Source organism: Cetorhinus maximus, chromosome 20 (genome assembly GCF_964194155.1).
Source record: "Cetorhinus maximus chromosome 20, sCetMax3.hap1.1, whole genome shotgun sequence".
NCBI classification, from domain to species: Eukaryota; Metazoa; Chordata; class Chondrichthyes; order Lamniformes; family Cetorhinidae; genus Cetorhinus; species Cetorhinus maximus.
Genome location: NC_135898.1, coordinates 40585064 through 40606801, shown reverse-complemented (window position 1 = coordinate 40606801; position 21738 = coordinate 40585064). Strand labels below are relative to the sequence as shown.

Here is a 21738-nt window from a genome sequence, read left to right as displayed (position 1 = left end):
AATCCACTGAGCAGCTGCGGACTCCATAAGATCATGGAGGTCCGGTTATGAATACCTGCAGATTGCAGAGTCAAAGGGCCTAGCAGGGATGAACTTTAAAAAAAAGTTCTTGGCCAGAACTAGTTGAAAAAAGTTTTTAGTCTTTTAAAAGTCAGAGCAGCCTGTTTCCAAAAGCACCGCGATCAGCCTGGGTTCAGAGTCAGAGCTATACCTACCGCGTGCCAGCCAAGCTTGTTGCAAAGAAAATAAAATGGCAGTTTAAAAAGCCCAGACAAAACCAGGAACTGATGTTAAAACACCCAAAGATCCAATGGTTTTGCAGCGGAGGCCAGGATAGCCAATTAAATCGCTGCACCAAATGAAAGACAAAGAAGTAGGGACTGCCATCTCAGCGGGAGCCCGCCAAAACCCGCCAAGCGCAGGAAGGTTCTTTGAAAGAACACTTACTGTGGCACCATCTTTAAAACTTGCACAGCATTTAAAGCTGTACTCACAAAAATTTTGAAACAACTATGGATAACAAATCAACTTCACCAATTTGGACTGATTCAAGAGCCAAACCAGATACAAAATTGGGCTTCTTGGAGAAGAAACTTTTTAAGTTACTGGAGTATACCTGGTTTAAGTAGGAAATCAGAGGAAATCCAGATTAATACACTTTTATACTCGTTTGATGAGTTTACGGATGAAGTAATCCTAATGCAATGCATTGATGAATTCTCAACCAGCTTTGATGAAATAGTAAAAGCCTTTTATAAATATTTTAATCTTCAAACTGTGGAGCATGCAGAGCTTAAAAAGAGGGATAGAAACCCCCCAGTAAAGCTACAAAAAGGGAAAATACAACACTCAAGCAAACCACACAATGGCAGCAAACACAGCCAGAAGTCAGAACTATAAACCTTTTTGAAAATGCCAACACACATTGGGGGAGGTGGTGGTGTAGTGTTACTGTCACTGGACTAGTAATCCAGAGACCCAGGGTAATGCTCTAGGGACCCGTGTTTGAATCCCATAACGGCAGATGGTGGAATTTGAATTGTCAATAAATATGTGGAATTAAAAGCCTAATGATGACCATGAAACTATTGTCGATTGTTGTTTAAAAAAAGACCCATCTGGTTCACTAACATCCTTTAAGGAAATCTCCATCCTTACCTGAGCTGGCCTCCATGTGACTCCAGACCCACAGCAATGTGGTTGACTCTTAAATGGCCTCTGAAATCTCCTAGCAAGCCACTCCTTTGTATCAAACCGCTAGAAGATCGATAAGTAATAAAACTGGATGGACCAACCAGCATCGATCTAGGCACCGGAAATGACAACAGCAAGCTCAGCCTGTCAACCCTGCAAAGTCCTCCTTACTAACATCTGGGAGCCAGTGCCAAAATTGGGAGAGCTGGCTCACAGACTAGTCAAGCAAAAGCCTGACATAGTCATCCTCACGGAATCATACCTTAACATATAATGTCACAGACACCACCATCACCATGTCCTGATCCACCACAGAGCAGACCCAGCAAAGGTGGGGGCACAATGGTATACAGTCAGGAGGGAGTTGCCCTGGGAGTCCTCATCATCGACTCCAGACCCCATGAAGTCTCATGGCATCACGTCAAATGTAGGCAAGGAAAACTGATTACTATGTACCGCTCCCCCCCACCCACTAACCCCGCACCCTCCGCTGATGAATCAGTCCTCCTCCATGTTGAACACCACTTGGAGGAAACGCTGAGGGTGACAAGGGTGCAGAATGTACTCTGGGTGGGGGGGAATTCAATGCCCATCACCAAGAGTGGTTGGATGGTAGTACTAAGACCAAGCTGGCAAAGTCCTATAGGGCATAGTTGCTAGACTGGGTCTGCAACAGGTGGTGAGGGAACCAACCAGAGGGAAAAACATACTTGACCTCATCCTCACCAATCTGCCTGCTGCAGATGTATCTGTCCTTGGTAGTATCGGTAGGAGTCCTTGTGGAGGCGAATTCCTGTCTTCACATTGAGGATACCCTCCACTGTGTCATGTGGCATTACCACCATGATAAATAGGGTAGATTTTGAACAAATCAATCAACTCAAGACAGAACAACCATGAGGCACTGTGGGCCATCAGCAGCAGCAGAACTGCATTCAAATACAATCTGTAACCTCCTGGCCCGGCATATCCCCCACTCTACCATTACCATCAAGCAAGGGGATCAACCTGATTCAATGAAGAGTGCAGGAGGACATGCCAGGATCAGCACCAGGCATAGCTAAAAATGGTGTGGCAACACGGTGAAGTTACAACACAGGACTACTTGCGTGCCAAACAGCATAAGCAGCAAGCGGTAGACAGAACTAAGTGATTTCACAACCAATGGGTCAGATCTAAGCTCTGTAGTCCTGCTGCATCCAGTTGTGAATGGTGGTGGACAATTTAACAGCTCACTGGAGGAGGAGGCTCCACAAATATCACCATCCTTGATGATGCAGGAGCACAGCACATCGGTGCAAGAGATAAGGCTGAAACATTTGCAACAATCTTCAGCCAGGAGTGTCAAGTAGATGATCCATCTCAGCCTCTTCCAGAGATCCCCAGCATCACAGATGCCAGTCTTCAGCCAATTTGATTCAGCCGATGTGATATTAAGAAACAACTGAAGGCACTGGATACTGCAAAGCTATGGGCCTTGCTAATATCCAGGTAATAGTGCTAAAGACTTGTGCTCCAGAACTTGCCGTGCCCCTAGCCAAGCTATTCCAGTACAACTACAACACTGGCATCTACCCAGCAATGTGGAAAATTGCCCAGGTATGTCCTGTACACAAAAAGCAAAACAAATCCAACTTGACCAATTACCGCCCCATCAGTCTACTCTCCATCATCACTAAAATAATGGAAGGGGTAATCAACAGTGCTATCAAATGGCACTTGCTCAGCAATAACCTGCTCACTGATGCCCAGTTTGGGTTCCACCAGGGCCACTCAGCTGCTGACCTCATTACAGCCTTGGTTCAAATATGGACAAAAGAGCTGAACTCCCGAGGTGAGGTGAGAGTGCCTGCCCTTGACATCAAGGCAGCATTTGACCGAGTGTGGCATCAAGAAGCACAAGCAAAACTTGAGTCAATGGGAACAGGGGAATACTCTCTATTGGTCGGTGTCATACCTAGCACCAAGAAAGATGGCTGTGGTTGTTGGAGATCAATAATTTCAGTTGCAGGACTTCACTGCAGGAGTTCCTCAGGGTAGTGTCCTAGGCCCAACTATCTTTGGGTGCTTCATCAATGATGTTCCTTTCGTCATAAGGTCAGAAGTGGGGATGTTCGCTGATGATTGCACTACATTCAGCACCATTCATGACTCCTCAGATACTGAAGCAGTCCATGTCCAAATGCAGCAAGACTGGACAATATCCAGTAACATACATGCCACATAAGTGCCAGGCAATGACCATCTCCAACAAGAGATAATCCAACCATCGCCCCTTGCCATTCAATGGCATTACCATTGCTGAAACCCCGCTATCAACATTCTGGGGTTAGCATTGACCTGAAACTGAACTTGACTAGCCACATAAATATTGTGGCTACAAGAGCAGGAAAGAGGCTAGGAATCCTGTGGTAAGTAATTCACCTCCTGACCTCCTGTCCACCATCTACAAGACACAAGTCAAGAGTGTGGCGGAATACTCTCCACTTGCCTGGATGAGTGCAGCTCCGACAACACTCAAGAAGCTTGACACCATCCAGGAGAAAGCAGTCTGCTTGATTGGCACCACATCCACAAACATTCACTCCATCCACCACCGACTCACAGTGGCAGCAGTGTGTACTATCTACCAGGTGCACTGCAGGAATTCACCAAAGCTCCTTAGACAGCACCTTCCAAACCCACGACTGCTGCCATCTAGAAGGGCATGGGCTGCAGTTATATGGGAACACAACCACCTAGAAGTTCCCCTCCAAGCCAGACACCATCCTGATTTGGAAATATATCACTGTTTCTTCACTGTCAATGGGTCAAAAGTCTGGAACCCCCTCCCTAACACCAATGAGGGTGTACCTACACTACATGGACTGCAGTGGTACAAGGCAGCAGCTCACCACCACCTTCTCAATGGCAATTAGGAAGGGGCAGTAAATGCTGGCCTAGCCAGCAACACCCACATCCTATGAATCAATTAGAACGATTCCCGAACTGCAACATCAGGTAACAGTGCAGAGACACCTGACTATGATCAATGGGAAAGTCCTAGATTGTTCCAGGCTGTTAAGTCAATAATGAAGCCATAAGTAGCACCAGTACAGAACTGGAACAAATAAAACTTCAACGGAGACAGACCTGGCTAACAGTGAAATGTAAATGCAGAGCCAGGACAAAGCTCTGCTGCAGGTGAGAAAGAAAAGGCCGAAGTAAGGTCAGAAAATGTAAATCTGTAACTGAGGATCAAGGAACTGGAAGGCAAAGCACTAGATTCGTCAAACTTACTGAGAACCAGTGAGTTGTTGAAAAACAAAATGGCTGAAATGAAAATCAAGAACATAGAATGGCATGAGAAAGTAGAAGCTCTCACAAAGGAGAAAGTATTGCTGATGAATCAGAACAGTTGCCTGAATGCAGAATTACCAACCAAAATTGATTAAATCCTCGAGCTTCAATGCAATCTGAAGAAAATGGAAGAGGAGATGTGCAGTATGCATGAGTAAATCCAGACTTTGAAAGCAGATAAAGTAAATTCTAATAAACAGGATCGAACAAGTAAATTGAAAGAGTCTAAGGAGCAGTCAGTGACCATGGACGAAAGATTTCAAAAAGAACTGAATGTCCAGGCGAAGTTGTTCAACTTATACAAAAGTTCTGCAGATAACCCTGAAACAAAGACAACTAAACTTACTAGAGTAGTGTATATCTGAATGAAAAGATTTATAAGCTTGAAAAAGAATTTGAAATGAAGAGAGTAAACAAATATTTGGGTGAAATTCTGAAACAAGTGGAAAGGATGATTACATTTTTGAAATGTAAACTCCCACAAAGATCACGACAGACCACAAAAAATTAAACAACACTTCTGTACCCAAGAACGAAGAGAGTGAACATTCTCTCTGAAAAGAACCGGATAAGCCAATGGCCCTCGAGCAGACCAGATGGGAAGTTGACAAGGAGAGGTTCAACTCCAAGGAGCGGAAAAAGAGAATTAGAAAAAGACAACCAAGTGCCAGAAAGGCAGGCTATGATGCAACCCCCAAATCAACGGCGTTTGAGCAAATCAACAAAATCTACCACCTCTGCAACCAGAACAAGACCTGGGAGAATCATTAAGCCTCCAGACCACCTGAATCTATAAAGTCAGGGACTTGAGAGGGGGCGAAGGGTAGCACAATGATAATGTGAAAAAGTTGGGTAAACATGATTGTAATGTAAATATTTTGAATGAAGATATGGGGGAGGTGTAGTATAAGGGTATCTGGCATAGCAAGGATTAATGTGGGACTGTCTATAGTTCTGTCCACAAGAGACACATGGCCTGAGACTAGAGAGAGTTGTGGGCTGGACAGGGACCTGTATAGAAGCCAGCATGGAGTTAGCCCCTAGCTGGACTCTCATCTGTATATCTGTACATGTTTTGTGTTATCAATAAACATTTAATGTTTAACCACACAAAGCTTAGAACCTCTTCATGAGGCCTACTGAACAAACAACATAACACTTTTGACCTCACATGCTATTCTTTGCTGGTCTCCAGGGCCAGGATTTTCCGGTCGTCAGGTGGGCTCGGTGGGGGTGAGCAGGAGCAGCTGTGAAATGGATCGCCACCCACGATTGGGCCCTGACTGCCATTTCACGCTGGATGGCCAATTAACGCCCAGCCAGCGTGAATCCCTTTGTTTTTTTTAATTTGTTCATGGGATGTGGGTGTTGCTGGCCAGGCCAGCATTTATTACCCATCCCTAGTTGCCCTAGTTCAGGGGGCATTTAAGAGTCAACCACATTGCTGGGTCTGGAGTCACATGTAGACCTGACCAGATAAGGACAGCATATTTCCTCCCCTAAAGGACATCAGTGAACCAAATGGGTTTTTACAACAATTGACAATGGTTTCATGGTCATCGTTAGATTTTTAATTCCAGATTTTTATTGAATTTAAATTTCACCATCTGCTGTGGCAGGATTCAAATCCAGGACCCCAGAGCATTACCCTGAGTCTCTGGATTACTAGTTCCAGCGACAATACCACTACACCATCAACTCCCCTATGATTCCATGGCACTATTTGAAGAAGAGCAGGGGAATTCTGCTTGGTGCACTGGCCAATATTTACCCCTCAACTAACATCACCAAAACAGATTATCTGGTCATTATCAAACTGTTGCTTTTGGGACTTTGTTGTACTTAACTGCCATATTTCCAATGTTACAACAGTGGCTATTCATCAAACAAGTGCTTTGTTGGCTATAAAATGTTTTGGGAGGTAGTGAAAAATGCAATATAAATGCAAGCCATTTTATAAATATCTTTTTTTGATTATGAATAGGGTTACGGAAGTCATTACAAAAAGAATGATGAAAGAATAAAGGCGGATTCTTGGCTGCTGATGTGTTTTACTCAGCTACAGTAGCATCTTCTGTGGTTGCTGGATTGTCTTAATGGGTGAGCATGTGTGACCAGGTATTCCCTCAACTGAAGTAAACGACAACCAGATCTTTCTGAAACCCCTAGTGACTCCCGTCCTCATCTGGAAGGATGGTGGTCTCCACAGGATAGTTCAGGGATGTTGTGATATTTCTGGATTCAGTGAATTTCCTCCTTGTTAATGTCAGATCTGATTTGGACTTAACAGCTCTCTATATCCCTCAAATATACCAACCTATATTCTCAGTGGTCAAACTTGGTGATTGATGAAGAGCAATTTCCAGCTGTTGCAATGTCATTGGAAAATTATCTGATATCTGGGTCCTCCACAGTAATTTATTTACAATAAAACTGGAGTGATAGGATAAAGAAGAGAAAATGTGAGGGGAAGAAAGGAGATAAATACATTAAACTAATTTCTCTTGATCTTATTGCAAATCAGGGATCTGACATGTAAGGGCTGACTTTCCTATGCACCCTGCACCTAGGGGCCAGGCAGGTGTTGTGCATTCAAAGTGAACTCAGCCTGCAATAAACTCAGATTCAGGTTATTTAAGGCCAATTGCTCCACAGACATAGGGCGTCCCACAGCTGGGTTGAGTACCTGCACCTTTGCACCCAAGCAACTCACAGGAACTGAAATGACTGCCAGCATCTTGTCCTTCTGATTCCTGTCCAGAGGGGCTACATTGTAAATTCAGGTCCATGGGTGGGAGAAGCGTGGAAAGTAAAATCTTGCCTTATGTCCCCTGCTCTTTGCTGTTTATTTTCTCTGTACTCCGATCTGAAAGAGGTTGGGCACTAGTTTCAGGGCCCAAAGCCCAATTCTTGCAGGCACTCCTTAAAATGAGCACCTATCTGATGTTGGGGGGTGATAAAATGTGATGAAAGGCCAGGAACGACCTCTACCCTCTCAACACATGGCAGCTTTAAACATACTTAAAATGGGGAATTTAGATAATTCAGGATGAATGAACTAAGAAGGGCTGAAGAGCCTCCTTGTCTGTACTTAGTTGTTGCCTTGTGAATTCACGAAGCCTAAATTAAGTCTGCTACTAGGTACACGACATGATAAAATATTTTCATTGACAATCATTTTAATTTTTTGTGCACTGGAAATTACCTTGTACACTACATTTATGTCTTGTCTGAGCAACCACAATCTGTAGCATGAAGAGAAATGGTGAACATGTTGAAAAACATTAAGGGTTGAATCTTCTGGCTGACATGCGGGTGGCGGAACCCGCCTATCAGTGCTTAAAATGTCGCGCACTCACGTCACGCAAGCGTCCCAACGTCAGCGCGTAGCATTGCGATGTTTCGGTTGGTGGGCGCGCTATGCAGCGCGACGTGTGCGCGCCATTAATTAAAGGCCTTGTTAAGGTCATTAAGTCACCAATTGACCAGGATTTTGAGGAACCCGTGTGAACTTCGGCTCGGTGCACGGGCCCAACTGGTAGGTGGGTAAGTGATTTTTTAACAAACCTCATCCAGTGGCTGGATGAGGTTTGATTTCGGATTTAAAAAAGTTTAATGAAGTTTTTGTGTATTTCATTAACATGTCCCATCTCATGTGACATTTTCACATGAGGGGGACATGTTAATGATTTTTTAATTTTTCTATTTTTAATGTTTCACAGCCTTTCAGCATCTCCCTGAGGCAGCACTTAGCCTCAGGGAGATGGGCGCTCTTTCGTGCGCATGCGTTAAAGAGCGCACTCTCACAGTTGGGGAATCCCCCCCCGCCCGCACAGGGCGCGCATGGCGTTTCCCGTCGGGCAGCCCGCTGGGTGGGCCTTAATTAGCCCGACCACGTAAAATGGCGGCGGGGCCCGTTTCAGCGGCAGCGACTGGCTGCCACCCCACCGCCGAGCCGGTCCATCCAGGGCAAAATACTGCCCTAAATGTGGTATTAATATAAATGTTTATGTTTCTTACAAATTACTGAGCCTAAGAAAGCTGTTAAAATCTTTTCCCGATAATGTGTAAAAAAAAATGGCAATCCTCCACTCCTGGCTTCTCAGTGAGCTAATGGATCACATGATATGTAACTACGCTAAATTTATCAGGAAGGGCCTCTGCTTATTCGCTTGTCTGCATCGATTTACCTGGTCTCAGTTGGGGTGGCACAGAAATGCTCTCTCGAGTCTCTGGGTTTTTGAAGACTAAAACATCAAATTGAGTTTCCGCTCCTGTCACTGCTCTGTGCCTCTTGCTGGAAATGAATATGTGCACGTAACACGATGACAGCCTTGGAATCAGATGGGGGTGCTGCTACCCTATCTGGCAGCTACTGCCAATAGTCATTGCATAGGCTTCATTTAGTAAAGAATGGCCACTTGGTCTAGGGCTTAGAAGACCACTCTCATACATGGGATGCTACACCAACATAAATCACTGAAGCTCGGGGAGAGATGGAAGGATCGAGGACGATACTAAAATGAAAAAGCTTTGAATGAAAGGGCAAAAGAGCAATAATAGGTCCAATGTTAAGCATAAAATTTCCTCCTGCCAAAAATAACATCAGTTTTTGGGCAGACTTGGTGCAAATTGCAAGCTGTATTGCATAATGTTGTTTTCCCCTAGCTGTGCATTTCACGTAATTAAAATTTTGCTCCTTAAATCAGCACGTGGCACTTAGTGTGCTGGCTCAGCTGGCGTTTTATATACAATGTCTGGGAGCGGTGGCAGCAGGGAGCAATAAAGAAGACAAGTTACTATTCTCCTGATTACAGTCTGGAGATTTATTTTTCTTGCTGCTTGAAACATTTTTTTTTTGTCACAAAATTCCTGTTCCAATGAAATTAGAAGAGTGAAGCAGTTTTCGCAATATATCCTTGTCTTTCATGCTCCCTTGCAAAAATTGAAGAAATAAATTCAATATAAAGGTTGTAAGTACTGGTTAATGAAATTGTAAAGATTGAAAGTACAATTTTAAGTACAGATTTTTAAATCTGGTTAAACGTTTTAGATGGCTGACATTTAGGCCTTTCTTTCTCTTAAATTATATTCAGAAAATGTAACTTAGAATCTTGCTTTAGATAAATTATTAAATAAATATTTAAGAATAAAACCCCTAAACAAGCTTCCAATTCTACAATATGATGCTGACACGGTGAAGGATAAAGGTCCATTGTGTAGAACCCAACCAAGTTTGAAGGGTACCAGATCAAAGTGATTACGTCATCAAGCATCAGTCGAAACATGAACAGATTGACAACCGTGTAAAGGTCTGTCCTCTCTATTAACAAGGAATGTGGAAGGGAAACAAAAGATAATGGAGCCTATAATTGACTGAGGACCAAGACTTAGTGGGCTTGTTTAACATTTTCTTGTCAATTATTTCAGTGAAGTCATTAACACAAATTAACATAAAAACAAATGATTGAACAGTTTTGTTAAAACAGTGCCAAATGTCGCTATATACAAAACATATTAAGAATGTTCAACTGACATAACTAGCATAATTTTGACAGTTTGCACTAGCCAGCAATGTTGAGGGATACAGATTAGCTATTAGTAAATGGTTTCCCATTCCAAGAGAAACCTTCCACAGAAGTGAACTAGTGGTGAGCCTATCAGAGAAGGCCAGATGGTGTATTCTAAATTGCTCTGCAGCAAACTAAAACAATACAAAGCTGTAATAAAAATAAAAAATGCTAGAAATATTCATCAAGTTTGACTGCACCTGTAGAGAGAGAAACAGAGATAATGGGCTGGATTTCATGCTCCCTGCTGGCAGGTTTGAAAGCAGTGAGCTCATAAAACCCATTGAGTGGCCTTCCCATTGCCTACCCATCTGCTCCTGACATTTATGAAATTTTATGGGAGGCAGTGCAGTTGTTGGGCGGCCCGCCCACCCTTGGGCTTATTGAGGCACTTAAATGGTTAATTAATAGCCAATTAAGGAATTAAGGGCCTCATCTCACCCCTGCTGGTATTTTACCCACGGCAGGGTAGGGCCATGCCATGTGGAAAGGCCAGCAGCTTTCGCTACACTGGGTGATATCGAGCATGGCGGGGGGGGTGGAGGGTGGAACCTCCTTTGCGGATTCCCATGCCTATTGGAAGCACCGCCCCGAAGGTCATACTTACATTTTTACCCTACCGTCCTGGCATCTCAAACCCGCCAAAATCAGCAGCCCACCCATTATTTTTTAAATAATTAATTACCAATCCAATTGACCCATATATCGCGCTGACCACGCCAGTTAGCATCGGCAGTTGGGCAAGATTGCGGAGCCTGCCTTTAAAAAATAAAACTCATAAAGGCGGGAAGGAAGGGAGGCACAGCATTTGGGGAGGTGCCCTTTGCGCATCAGAGATAACCCCCTACCCAAAGATGTTAGCCCCTCTCCCCTTTGAACCTCCTGTCTGGCCTCCAAAACTCATTCCCCTCCCCTAGGCTGCCCGATCCCTCCCTGCCCAAAACAGCTATGACTTACCCGGCTCCTGCACCATCTTCTCTTCGTCACGGAGGTGCTTTCACTTCCATTCACGCCCACTACTCAGTTCTGACGCAACTGGGACTGCTAGATTTGCCAGCCAGTCAGATTAACAGCCAGCTCTCAAGGGCAGGAATTCCTCCCATTGAGGGGCGGAAGTCCCATTCTCAGCCTGTTTAGTCTGCTGGCAGCATGTTATCACTGCAGAGCAGGCTTTTTTGGAGGTCTATCAGCTGCCAGTGAATTCTTGCAGTGGCATGGGGTGGGCGGTTGGTGGGGGGCTGCAGGGTGAGTGGCGGGGGTTGTGAAATTCTGCCCCTGCAGTACTGGTCATACTCACATGGATGAATTAAGACAGACAGGATTAAAATTACACCAAGAACCTTCCCTTAGCTCATCCATATCCCAATGTGAATTAAAGCATGGATTTGCAACCCATATTCTTTCACACAGCGAACTCCCAATCTTAATCATGAGGAAGATAGGTATAAAGATTTATACTTGGTTTAGGAGCAAGGGAAAACCGTTGCTCAAGTTAGTCTAGGCTTTACCATGCTTCCCTCCAGCAGAAATAACAAAATCAATTTGCTATAATATAGCACCTGTAATGTAGTAAAGCATCCCAAGGAACTTCCCACAGGTGTAAATCAGACAATAATGAATGCTGAGCAAAAATTGAAAACATTTAGAAAGGAGAAAAAAGCTTGGAGAGGGCATGAGTGATGCTAGATGCGAAAGCAGAGAAAGAAGTGGGTGCAGTGTTAGGACAGGGATGCACCTGGGAGAAAGTTTAGCTTGGTACCCAAGATGAATGGGTGCTCTCAATTTTAGCAACAAAGAAGTCCATGACACTTTCTGGAGGTTAGGGTGGAGGGAGCATGGGAGAGGGGTTTAAAGGGATGCTTGATAGTAAAGACAAAAAGCAAAGGGTCACTTTTGATCTGAAGATGATCCCAGAGTAGTGGAGAATTTTAGCAGAGGAGAATGTGGCCCTCTGCAATTGATGTATTCCAGTGTGCTGATGAATGGCTAAGTTGACCTTGATTGGAGAGAGGAAGGGTTTTACTAGGCACAAACACATCAAAGCTGTACAGAAGCCAGTGTGACCTGTTAGCTCAAAAACAATTTTGGTGAATGGAGTTTCAAAGGTGAGGCAACTGGTATTTAGAAAGTCAAGTAGTAAATGACTGGTGAGAGCTTTGGAATGGGGCTTGAGGTGGGGATGGTGTGGTCGAATGCAGGAGTAGACAACGAGGATTCTAAATGAGAGGTGAGAGAGGTGGAACAAGGTGAGGCGCTTAAAAGAGAGCAAGTAGGGGTAAAGACCAAAATGTGATTTGGTGTGATAAGGGCCACACTGCTGATGTGCCGGTTTAGACAGGACAGGTGGTGTAAAGTATAAGGAGCCCTTAAAAACCGAAAATATGTCACCAACTGTGTACCAAGCTCCAGTCAAAGCCAGGGTCCACTATAAGATTATGCAAAACAAGGGCCTTCTTTGCCAGCAAATGCACTTTCTGAGGTAAATGCAAAGAGGTGTGACAATTGTTGGCTGCTGGCGGGGCTCAAGGGAGCACTGGTAGATTTTTTTTTAATGCTTTCATGGGATGTGGGCATTGCTGGCTAGGCCGGCATTTATTGCCTATCCCTGATTGCCCTTGAGATGGCAAGAAGGAGATCAGTGAGGTTAGCCCCTAACAAGAAGGCTGGTGAGAAATAAAGATGGAGCAGATGTTCATAAAGGGGCATTAATTAAACACCTTGAAGGGTCCTTCCAAAAATGTCAAAAAAAATCCATATTATAAATTACATTTCTGTTTTCTAACAAAACCACTTTTACATCCAGAAATTAGCTGAGCTGGAATAGATCAGTATTAAATTTAGTCCACAAATTACATTCCGCTGTAAACTGCTGGAATTCACCTAATATCCTTTTCCATCTACCTAGATCAATGCGATCACAATATTTTTTTTTACTTTCAGCTGGCTTAAAAGCACTGATAAATGCTTGGAGGAAACTTTCCTGCTAGCACTCCTTTATGGAGAATAATATGTGATATTATTCTGTTCTGAAATAAAATAAAACCCCTCTCAAAAAATCAAAAAAATGAGGCAATTAAATTAACTAACAATTGCTTTGGAAATATAAAAGCTAAACACGCAAAAAAAAGTGTCAATGTAAAACTCAGATCACGCTGCATAATTTTTTACATTCGTAATAAAACATACACAAATTGCTTCTTGTGTCAAACTCAATGCTTCTACACAAGAGAATGGTTCCCAGTCCAAGTTCTACTCATAGCAACATAATAAGAATACTGTAGTTTCCACGGACTACTTATCATTCTGATATTTTGGTTTCTGGGAAGGTAAATTTTTCAAAGGCTTTGAATAAAAGACTTTAAAAACACCAGCGAATTGCACTTCAATATTTAACTACTTGTTAAGATGATATTTCACTTGTGCCAGTGTTTAGCCCTCAGCACAATGCAAGATCAAATCATGCAACATCCCTCTCCTGCAGAACTACTGAATTACTGAAATAAAAGCAAAATACTGCAGATGCTGGAAATCTGAAATAAAAACAGAAAGTGCTAAATTGCTCAGCAGGTCTGACAACATCTGTGGAAAGAGAAAGAGTTAATGGTTTGAGTCAAATACAACTCTTAATTCTTCCAAATAATTTGCTTATCTACTGATGCTAGCTAATGACTTTAAAATTTTTAGATTTTTCTCTCAAATGAATACACATATCAATCCTCGTGATTATCCAATAGGTAAGCATTCCCAGGTCTCTGCAAGTTTCTTCACAGAATTGCTTTTGCATATTTGTCCATAATCCTAACTCTGCATTTTGGTATCTCTGAATTGTAGAATATATGATAAAATGGTAGGCTCTAAAGGGAGTTTTAGGAGTCAATATTATATAGGAACATCAAGATGTGGGTCTGTAAAGTTGCTTGCACAGAGCCCATTTTTGGGGCATTAACTAGCTGCCTAAGCACTCAATATTGTGCACATATTTCCACATGGATATTCCTCAGCCAACCATATTGGGAAAGGAAAGAAATAGGCATCTATCACCCATGCCTGAGCCAGACATTAGGTTCGTAACATATGCGTATAAGCAGCCTAATGCCAGGTTGAGGCCTCATTTCCAAGACTGAGTCAGCCAGTGCCATTGCGCATACAGGCAAACAAGCCCTGTGCCATGTGTGAAGTCTAGGATGCTTTGTGTGCCCTGGACATCTACATGTGCAGAAAGTGTCTCTGACTGCTCAAACTCAAGAGGCAGTATTTTACCGTCGGTGAGCGGGGGGGGGCGGGGCCGGCTCGCCGACACGTAAAATGACGCGTCATTGGGCAGAATCCCCGACGTCACCCTGCCCGATTTAAATTTTCAGGAAGGTGGGGGCGCAGCAAAATCAGCTGCGCGCCCACTGACCTGTCAATGGCCAATTGAGGCTATTGACAGGATCAATTAAGCAAATAAAGGACCTGTTGGCGGGCAGGCCAGGAGCCCCAGCGGCAAATAGAAAAAACATGAAACCTCATCCACCAGCGGGATGAGGTTTCATGTAGGGTTTTAAAAATTTTAATAAAGTTGTTATGGAAATTATGAACATGTCCCAACTTATGTGACATTGTGCCAAAGAGCGCACTTTCGATTTTAGGCATTCCCCCCGCCTGCACAGGGAGCACATAGCGCTTATGTGTGGACGTCACGCTGGGCGGGCCTTAATTGGCCCGCCCACGTAAAATGGCTCCGCGGCCCCTATCACCGGCGGCGATCAGGTCCGCGCCTGCCCGCGATTGGGTCAGCCTCGCCCGCCCAACGAACGGAAAATTCAGCCCAAGGTTTCTGAGCAGCTGGTGTCACTGAGGAGCATTTGAAAGGCTGAAAGCTTTGTGGATCACTTGCCAACCAAGAAGTTAACTTACCTCAACATTGTAAGAACATATTTGGAAAATTATCCTTCACACTTCACACTACTCACATGAAATCCAGGGACTAAACTATAATATTTAATTTAGAAACAAAAGTAAATGTAATCAACTTGACTTACTTCTTGAAGGAACCCTCAGGTTTGATCTGAAGAACAGCAATGAATCTGCCTGGATTCTAATTTCGTAGTCTTTTACAGATTCATAGTCCAACGTTTTATTTGTTGTGATGACTCCTGTCTGATTGTTGATTTTAAATACTCCTGAAACCGGAAATGCTTAATATGTTATTTACTCAAAACACAGCAGCAGATTTTAATAACTTGAATTACTTTTGATTTGTTTTAAGATGTTACAAGATGAGAAATTTATCAAAGGAGCACCTTCCAATTCTCAAACTTTCACCTTTAATCATCAAGCGCTCTGACGCCAGTCATGCTGCACAGTAAGAGAACAGGGCAGAAGAAACTCGCTGAGTATAAAGGGACGGGGAGAGACCTGAGGTGGGATTTCATGATAATAGACCCACTTGCAAAGGGAGACCAGCAGTGGGTCAGGAACCTTTTTGTTAATGAGGCCACCTTCACCGTGGTTCTTTTACTCAGCCATGGCATTAGCATCCCGCTTCCAAGTTTCCCAATTAATTTCAGAGTGCAGGCTCACATAGAAAAATATAGTGGTAAATGTCCACTTTCATTGCTGTAATCTGGCAGTGCAGATCCCCCACTAGTTATAAAGCTCAATGTTCATGCCATTCATTTCAATGTAAAGAAAGCTGGGCAAAATAGCAGAAGTAAGTAACAACATTAGCCATAATTGCAAGTCACTTATGAGTCTGATGCAAGGGGTAGTTTAGTCCAAAATTCAATGCTCCTGAGTCTTGGATCAGATTTATATAACCAATATATGATTAAGGTTATTTTGTTTAATTTGTTTTATATATTTCTGTGCAATTGGACAACATTTTGGTGTGATACATTAAACATTGATATATATGCATAAAAGATAATTCCTATGAGGAAGAATAGTGCTATTCACTGAACTGTAAGAAAAATGATATAGCATACAGACCTTTAAATGTAATATGCTATTAAAATTTCTCCTTTCAAACTATATATGATTAGAGCAGATCATGTAGCATTTTTAACTATGTACATATACCAGTATGAATGCATGTTTAAGATTTAGCATTTGAACTAAACGAGAACTGAAGTTAGATCATCAGTGCATTTCAGTTGCCTTCATTTCAGATGTGCCCACTGATAGCTCATTGTTCAGTGGCAGTTCTCCATGTGGCTGCATTCTACTGTTCTGGGAAGATGTGGTGGTGTGTGCTGATTGTTGGAGTTGTATTCTCAGGCAACGACCATCTTCAACAAGACAGTTAGATACTCTTGACATTCAATGGCACCACTATCAGTGAATCCCCTCTATCAACACCCTGGGGGGCACTAATAACCAGAAATTAAACTGGACCAGCCATACAAATACTTTGGCTACAAGAACAGGTCAGAGGTTGGGAATTCTGTGGTGAGTATCTATCATCCTGCTTCCCCAAAGCTTGTCCACCATCTACAAGGCAGGAGTATGATGGAACAGTCCCCATTGCCTGGATGAGTGCAGCTCCAACAACACTCAAGAAACACAATATGATTGAACCCCGTCCACTCCCTAAAACATTCACTCCATCCACCACTGGTGCACAGTGGCAACAGTGTGTACCATCTTCAAGATGCGCTGCAGCAATACGCTAAGGCTCCTTGGACTACACCTACCACCCAGAAGAACAAAAGGAAAAAGGTGCATGGGAACACCAATGCCTGCCAAGTCACACACCAGCCTGACTTGGAAATATATCTGTCACTGTTACTGGGTCAAAATCTTGGAAGTCCCTCCCTAACAACATTGTTGGTGTACCTCTACATTACCTGGGCTGTAGTTGTTCAAGAAGGCAGCCTCAGCAATGTCTTTTCAAGGGCTATTAGTGATGGTCAAATAAATGTTAGCCTTGCCAATGATGCCTACATCCCATGAATTAATTAAAAAATTTAAGTCGTAGGAAGAGGAAAGAGCGTATGTTATGATCATACTCGTACAGATGACAAGCAAATCACTAGGAATACACCAAGACAGATAATGTTGTACATTATACGCTATGAAAATGTTCAGATCTACTGTCCAAAATCTGGCACCCTCCTGAACAAGACCGTGCTGGATTTTGGATTTTCCCGGATTTTAGATTACTCACCATGAGATTGGAGGGGCGGCCACATATTTTCTGTTGTCACATAGTACAGGACTGAGACCCGGGGGAGAATATTCCCCATGTTGTGCGGGAGCAGGTGCAGGCAGGCGCGCACCGGATCACTGCCCGTGATCAGGTTCGCGCCACCATTTCATGTGGGCGGGCCAATTAAGGCCTGCCCAGCGTATTACTTGACTTCCAAGGATAGCGGGAGTGGGCAGGCGGCGACCCGGCAGCCTGTTTAAATGAAGGCCTGGCAGCCCTTGCAAGGCTGCTCACAGCGGCTGGCAGAAGAGCTCAGCAGGGGGCTATTGTGCAGCACGCAAGTCCGGAGGGTAGGCCAATGGGGCAGGCCAGGCCAGAGGGTAGGCCAGCAGGGCAGGCCAGGCTGGATGATAGGGTAGCGGGGCAGTGTGCCCCTTGTTTCTCAGATGAGTGCCTAGCTGTCCTCCTGGAGGAGGTGGCAGCATGGCAGGAGGTCCTGATTCCGAGGGACGGGAGGCGGATGTCTCTCCACCTGGCCAATTGTGCGTAGAAGGAGGTGGTCGAGAGTGTGAGCATCTATGATGTGCTGCAACGCACATGGATCCAGTGCCGTAAAAGATTCAACGACCTCCTGTGCTCGGGAAGGGTGAGTACCATGCTGCCTGAGGTCATTTAATGCAGCTGTCACCCTTTCCCCCAACCCCACCACCGCCCACCGCCCCCCACAACCCACCCAGCAACTCTGAGTACAGTAACGGCATTGAATCTTCATGGCATGTATCCCTCACTGGATGGGCCAGCAGATATCGCCCATGTCTAGTTCACCCTGAGAGGGTTGAGCTAAGATGGGTTCTGCATCTGCAGCATGTGTGACACTGACACTCAGAGTATAGAATGAAGGTGAAATTCAAGGACCTGCACCTAGGCATAGTGCTGGAACTGGGAAGCATGTCAAAGTCAGGGTGCTAACATGCTGGGTGGGGAGCTTCCAGGTGGCAGGGCACCAATCTACCTGCTGGTCTTTGCGCTCCACGTACTTGTGCCTCCTTGCTTAGCAAGGTTACACCTTGTGGTGCCACATGTGAAGGAGGCAGCATTTGTGCAAGGCGGGGGGGGGGGCGATCAGCCATGTCTTCTTTGGGTGAGTGTGCAGCAGCTGCGGGGTGACGATGCACTGGAGTCCTGCAATGTCCCTCTCTGGTTCGAGTGGCAGGGATGCGATGGGAATTCAGGTGCAGGCTGGACTAATCAATGCTCCTCCCTCCTTTTTAGGAGAAGACGGTGCATAATTCTGCCGAGCGGATGTGGACTGGCGGAGGCCAGGCCCAGTTGGCGATCCTGACACCTTTGAGCAGCAGGCCATGGATCTGAAGAGGCGCATGCACCCAGGTCCACTGGTGGCGGTGAGGCTGGGGTGCCATGGGGAGGTATGTTTCACGAGCACTGAGGTTACCATGTGTGTCCCAGCAGCCATGGCACTGCTGAATGCTCAGTGATTGAAGTTTGCAACATGGGTTGACCATTGATTATGGAAGGATGAGCGCGTAATGATCCGGGGACATTGACATTGTCTCCACTTTAACTAATCAAATGTCCTTGTTCTTTCTTTCAGCATCACCGGAGCAGGGCCGGGAGGAGGAGGCAGAGGGCCCATCTCTTATGCCTGAGGGCACATAGGAAATCGACTCACCAGTGTCACACCATCTCTGCCAGGCAGGTGCCAGCACAGATACCAGCGCTTCGGTGGGAATTAGATCTTGGCTAGTGTCCCGGAGCATGGCGGTGAGGGCACTTCACACTCGCTTGAGGTGTGGGCTGAGACAGAGAGTGCCTAGGGCGCCAGCATTCGGAGGACTTCTGGGAACCTGCTCGATCGGTGGCTGATGATGTGCCTCTGGAGTCGTCTGTGAGGCATCAAACGCTAGAAGTGCAGCAGGGTATGCGGGAGGATCTGGCGGAGATACATGAGGCTATGTGTGGCATGGTGCCCGTGCTGGAGGAGTCCACGTGGAGCCGATGCAATGAGCCTCATTACCGAATGCCATGCTTCCTCCATGGAGTGAGTGGCGACTCTCGTGGAGAGGCTCCGCCAGGAAAACAATCAGGGCCTCCTGGGGTTGCACTCGGACCTGCAAGCCCTCACAGCGGCATTGGCCTCAGGTGGTCATTGCCCGTGTGGCAGATGGTTTGGGCACCAAGTATCCCAGCTCAGTGCCCATCCATCTACGGTGAGCAGGGAGGTCCGAAGCGACCTCACGTCGTCGCAGCAGCTGCCAGTCATCTCTGCAGGCTCCTCTCAGGACACTCCGGATGAGGGCAGCAGCTCCTCCGCCCCTCTGCCAGTGACCATGGCATCCGATGAGGCTGCGGCGATTGGGGAGAAGCCAGCTGTGGAACTGGTTACTCCCTCCCAGGTGGGGTCATCAAAGGCTCCATGGGCCAGAGGGCAGCCGCCAAGGTCACAGAAGCCAAAAGAACAGCACAGTCAGCAGGCTGTCTCAGGTGCCGGTACCAGCGAAGGGACAGCACCTAGACGTAGCACCGGGCATCGACCTAGGCGCCGGAAATGACAACAGCAACTCAGCCCTGTCAACCCTGCAAAGTCCTCCTTACGAACATCTGGGCTAGTATCTAGCTGTCTCACAGACTAGTCAAGCAACAGCCTGACAAAGTCATCCTCACGGAATCATACCTTACAGATAATGTCCCGGTCATCACTATCCCTGGGTATGTCGTCCCACCAGCAGGACAGGTCCAGCAGAGGTGACGGCGTAGTAGTATACAGTCAGGAGCGAGTTGCCCTGGGAGTCCTAAATGTCGACTCTGGACACCATGAAGTCTCATGGCATCAGGTCAAACATGGGCAAGGAAACCTCCTGCTGATTACCATGTACCGCCCTCGCTCAACTGATGAATTAGTGCTACTCCATGTTGAACATCACTTGGAGGAAGCACTGAGGTTGACAAGGGCACAGAATGTACTCTGGGTGGGGGACTTCAATGCCCATCATCAAGAGTGGCTCAGTAGCACCACTACTGACTGAGCTGGCAGAGTCCTAAATGACATAACTTCGAGACTGGGTCTGTGGCAGGAGGTGAGGGAACCAACAAGAGGGAAAAGCATACTTGACCTCATCCTCACCAAACTGCCGCAGATGCATCTGTCCATGACAGTATCAGAAGGAGTGACCACAGCACAGTCATTGTGGAAATGAAGTCCCGCCTTCACAATGAGGATACCCTCCATTGTGTTGTGTGGCATTACCACCATGCTAAATGGGATAGATTTTGAACAGATCTAGCAACTCAAGACTGGGCATCCAAGAGGTGATGTGGGCCATCAACAGCAGCAGAATTGTACTCGAGCACAATCAGTAACTTCATAGCCCTGCATAACGCCCACTCTACCATTACCATCAACCCAGGGGATCAACCTTGGTTCAATGAAGAGTGCAGGAGGGCATGCCAGGAGCAACACTAGGCATACCTAAAAGTGAGATGAAACCTAGTGAAGATATAACACAGGACTACTTGCGTGCCAAACAGCATAAGCAGCAAGTGATAGACAGGGATAAGCGATCCCACAACCAACAGATCAAATCTAAGCTCTACAGTCCTGCCACATCCAGTCGTGAGTGATAGTGGACAATTAAACAACTCACTGGAGGAGGAGGCTCCACAAATATTCCCATCCTCAATGATGGGGGAGCCCAGCAGATCAGTGCAAAAGATAAGGCTGAAGCATTCGCAATGATCTTCAGCCAGAAATGTCAAGTGGATGATCCATCTCAGCCTCCTCCGGAGGTCCCCAGCATCACAGATGCCAGTCTTCAACCAATTCGATTCACTCCATGTGACATCAAGAAATGGCTGAAGGCACTGGATATTACCAAGACTATGGGCCCTGACAATATTCCGGCAACAGTATTGAAGACTTGTGCCCCAGAACTTGCCATACCCTTAGCCAAGCTGTTCCAGTACAGATACAACATTGGCCTCTACCCGGCAATGTGGAAAATTGCCCAGTGTGTCCTGTACACAAAAAATAGGACAAATCCAACCCGACCAATTACCGCCCCAACAGTGTACTCTCAGTCTTCAGTAAAGCAATGGAAGGGGTCATCAACAGAGCTATCAAGCGGCACTTGCTTAGCAATAACCTGCTCACTGACGGCCAGTTTGGGTTCCGCCAGGGCCACTCAGCTCCTGACCTCATTACAGCTTTGGTTCAAACATGCTGAACTCCCGAGGTGAGGTGAGAGTGACTGCCCTTGACTTCAAGGCAGCGTTTGAAAATGTGGCATCAAGGAGCCCAACCAAAACTGGAGTCAATGGGAGTGAGGGCGAAACTCTCCGCTGGTTGGAGTCATACCTAGCACAAAGGACGAATGTTGTGGTTGTTGGAGGTCAATCATTTCAGTTGCTGGACTCCACTGCAAGAGTTCCTCAGAGTAGTGCCTCGGCCCAACAATCTTCAGCTGCTTCATCAATCACCTTTCTTCC

At 45.5% G+C, this 21738-nt stretch overlaps 1 protein-coding gene across 1 annotated transcript in view; it reads right to left on the bottom strand.

Moving 5' to 3' along the window:
- pcdh15b (protocadherin-related 15b) overlaps positions 1-21738 on the bottom strand; it is a 1616824-nt gene that overhangs the window by 130405 nt on the left and 1464681 nt on the right. The window contains exon 31 of the mRNA XM_078565941.1: positions 15128-15268. Coding sequence (XP_078422067.1) covers positions 15128-15268 — 141 coding nt within the window. The remainder of the gene's footprint in view (positions 1-15127; positions 15269-21738) is intronic.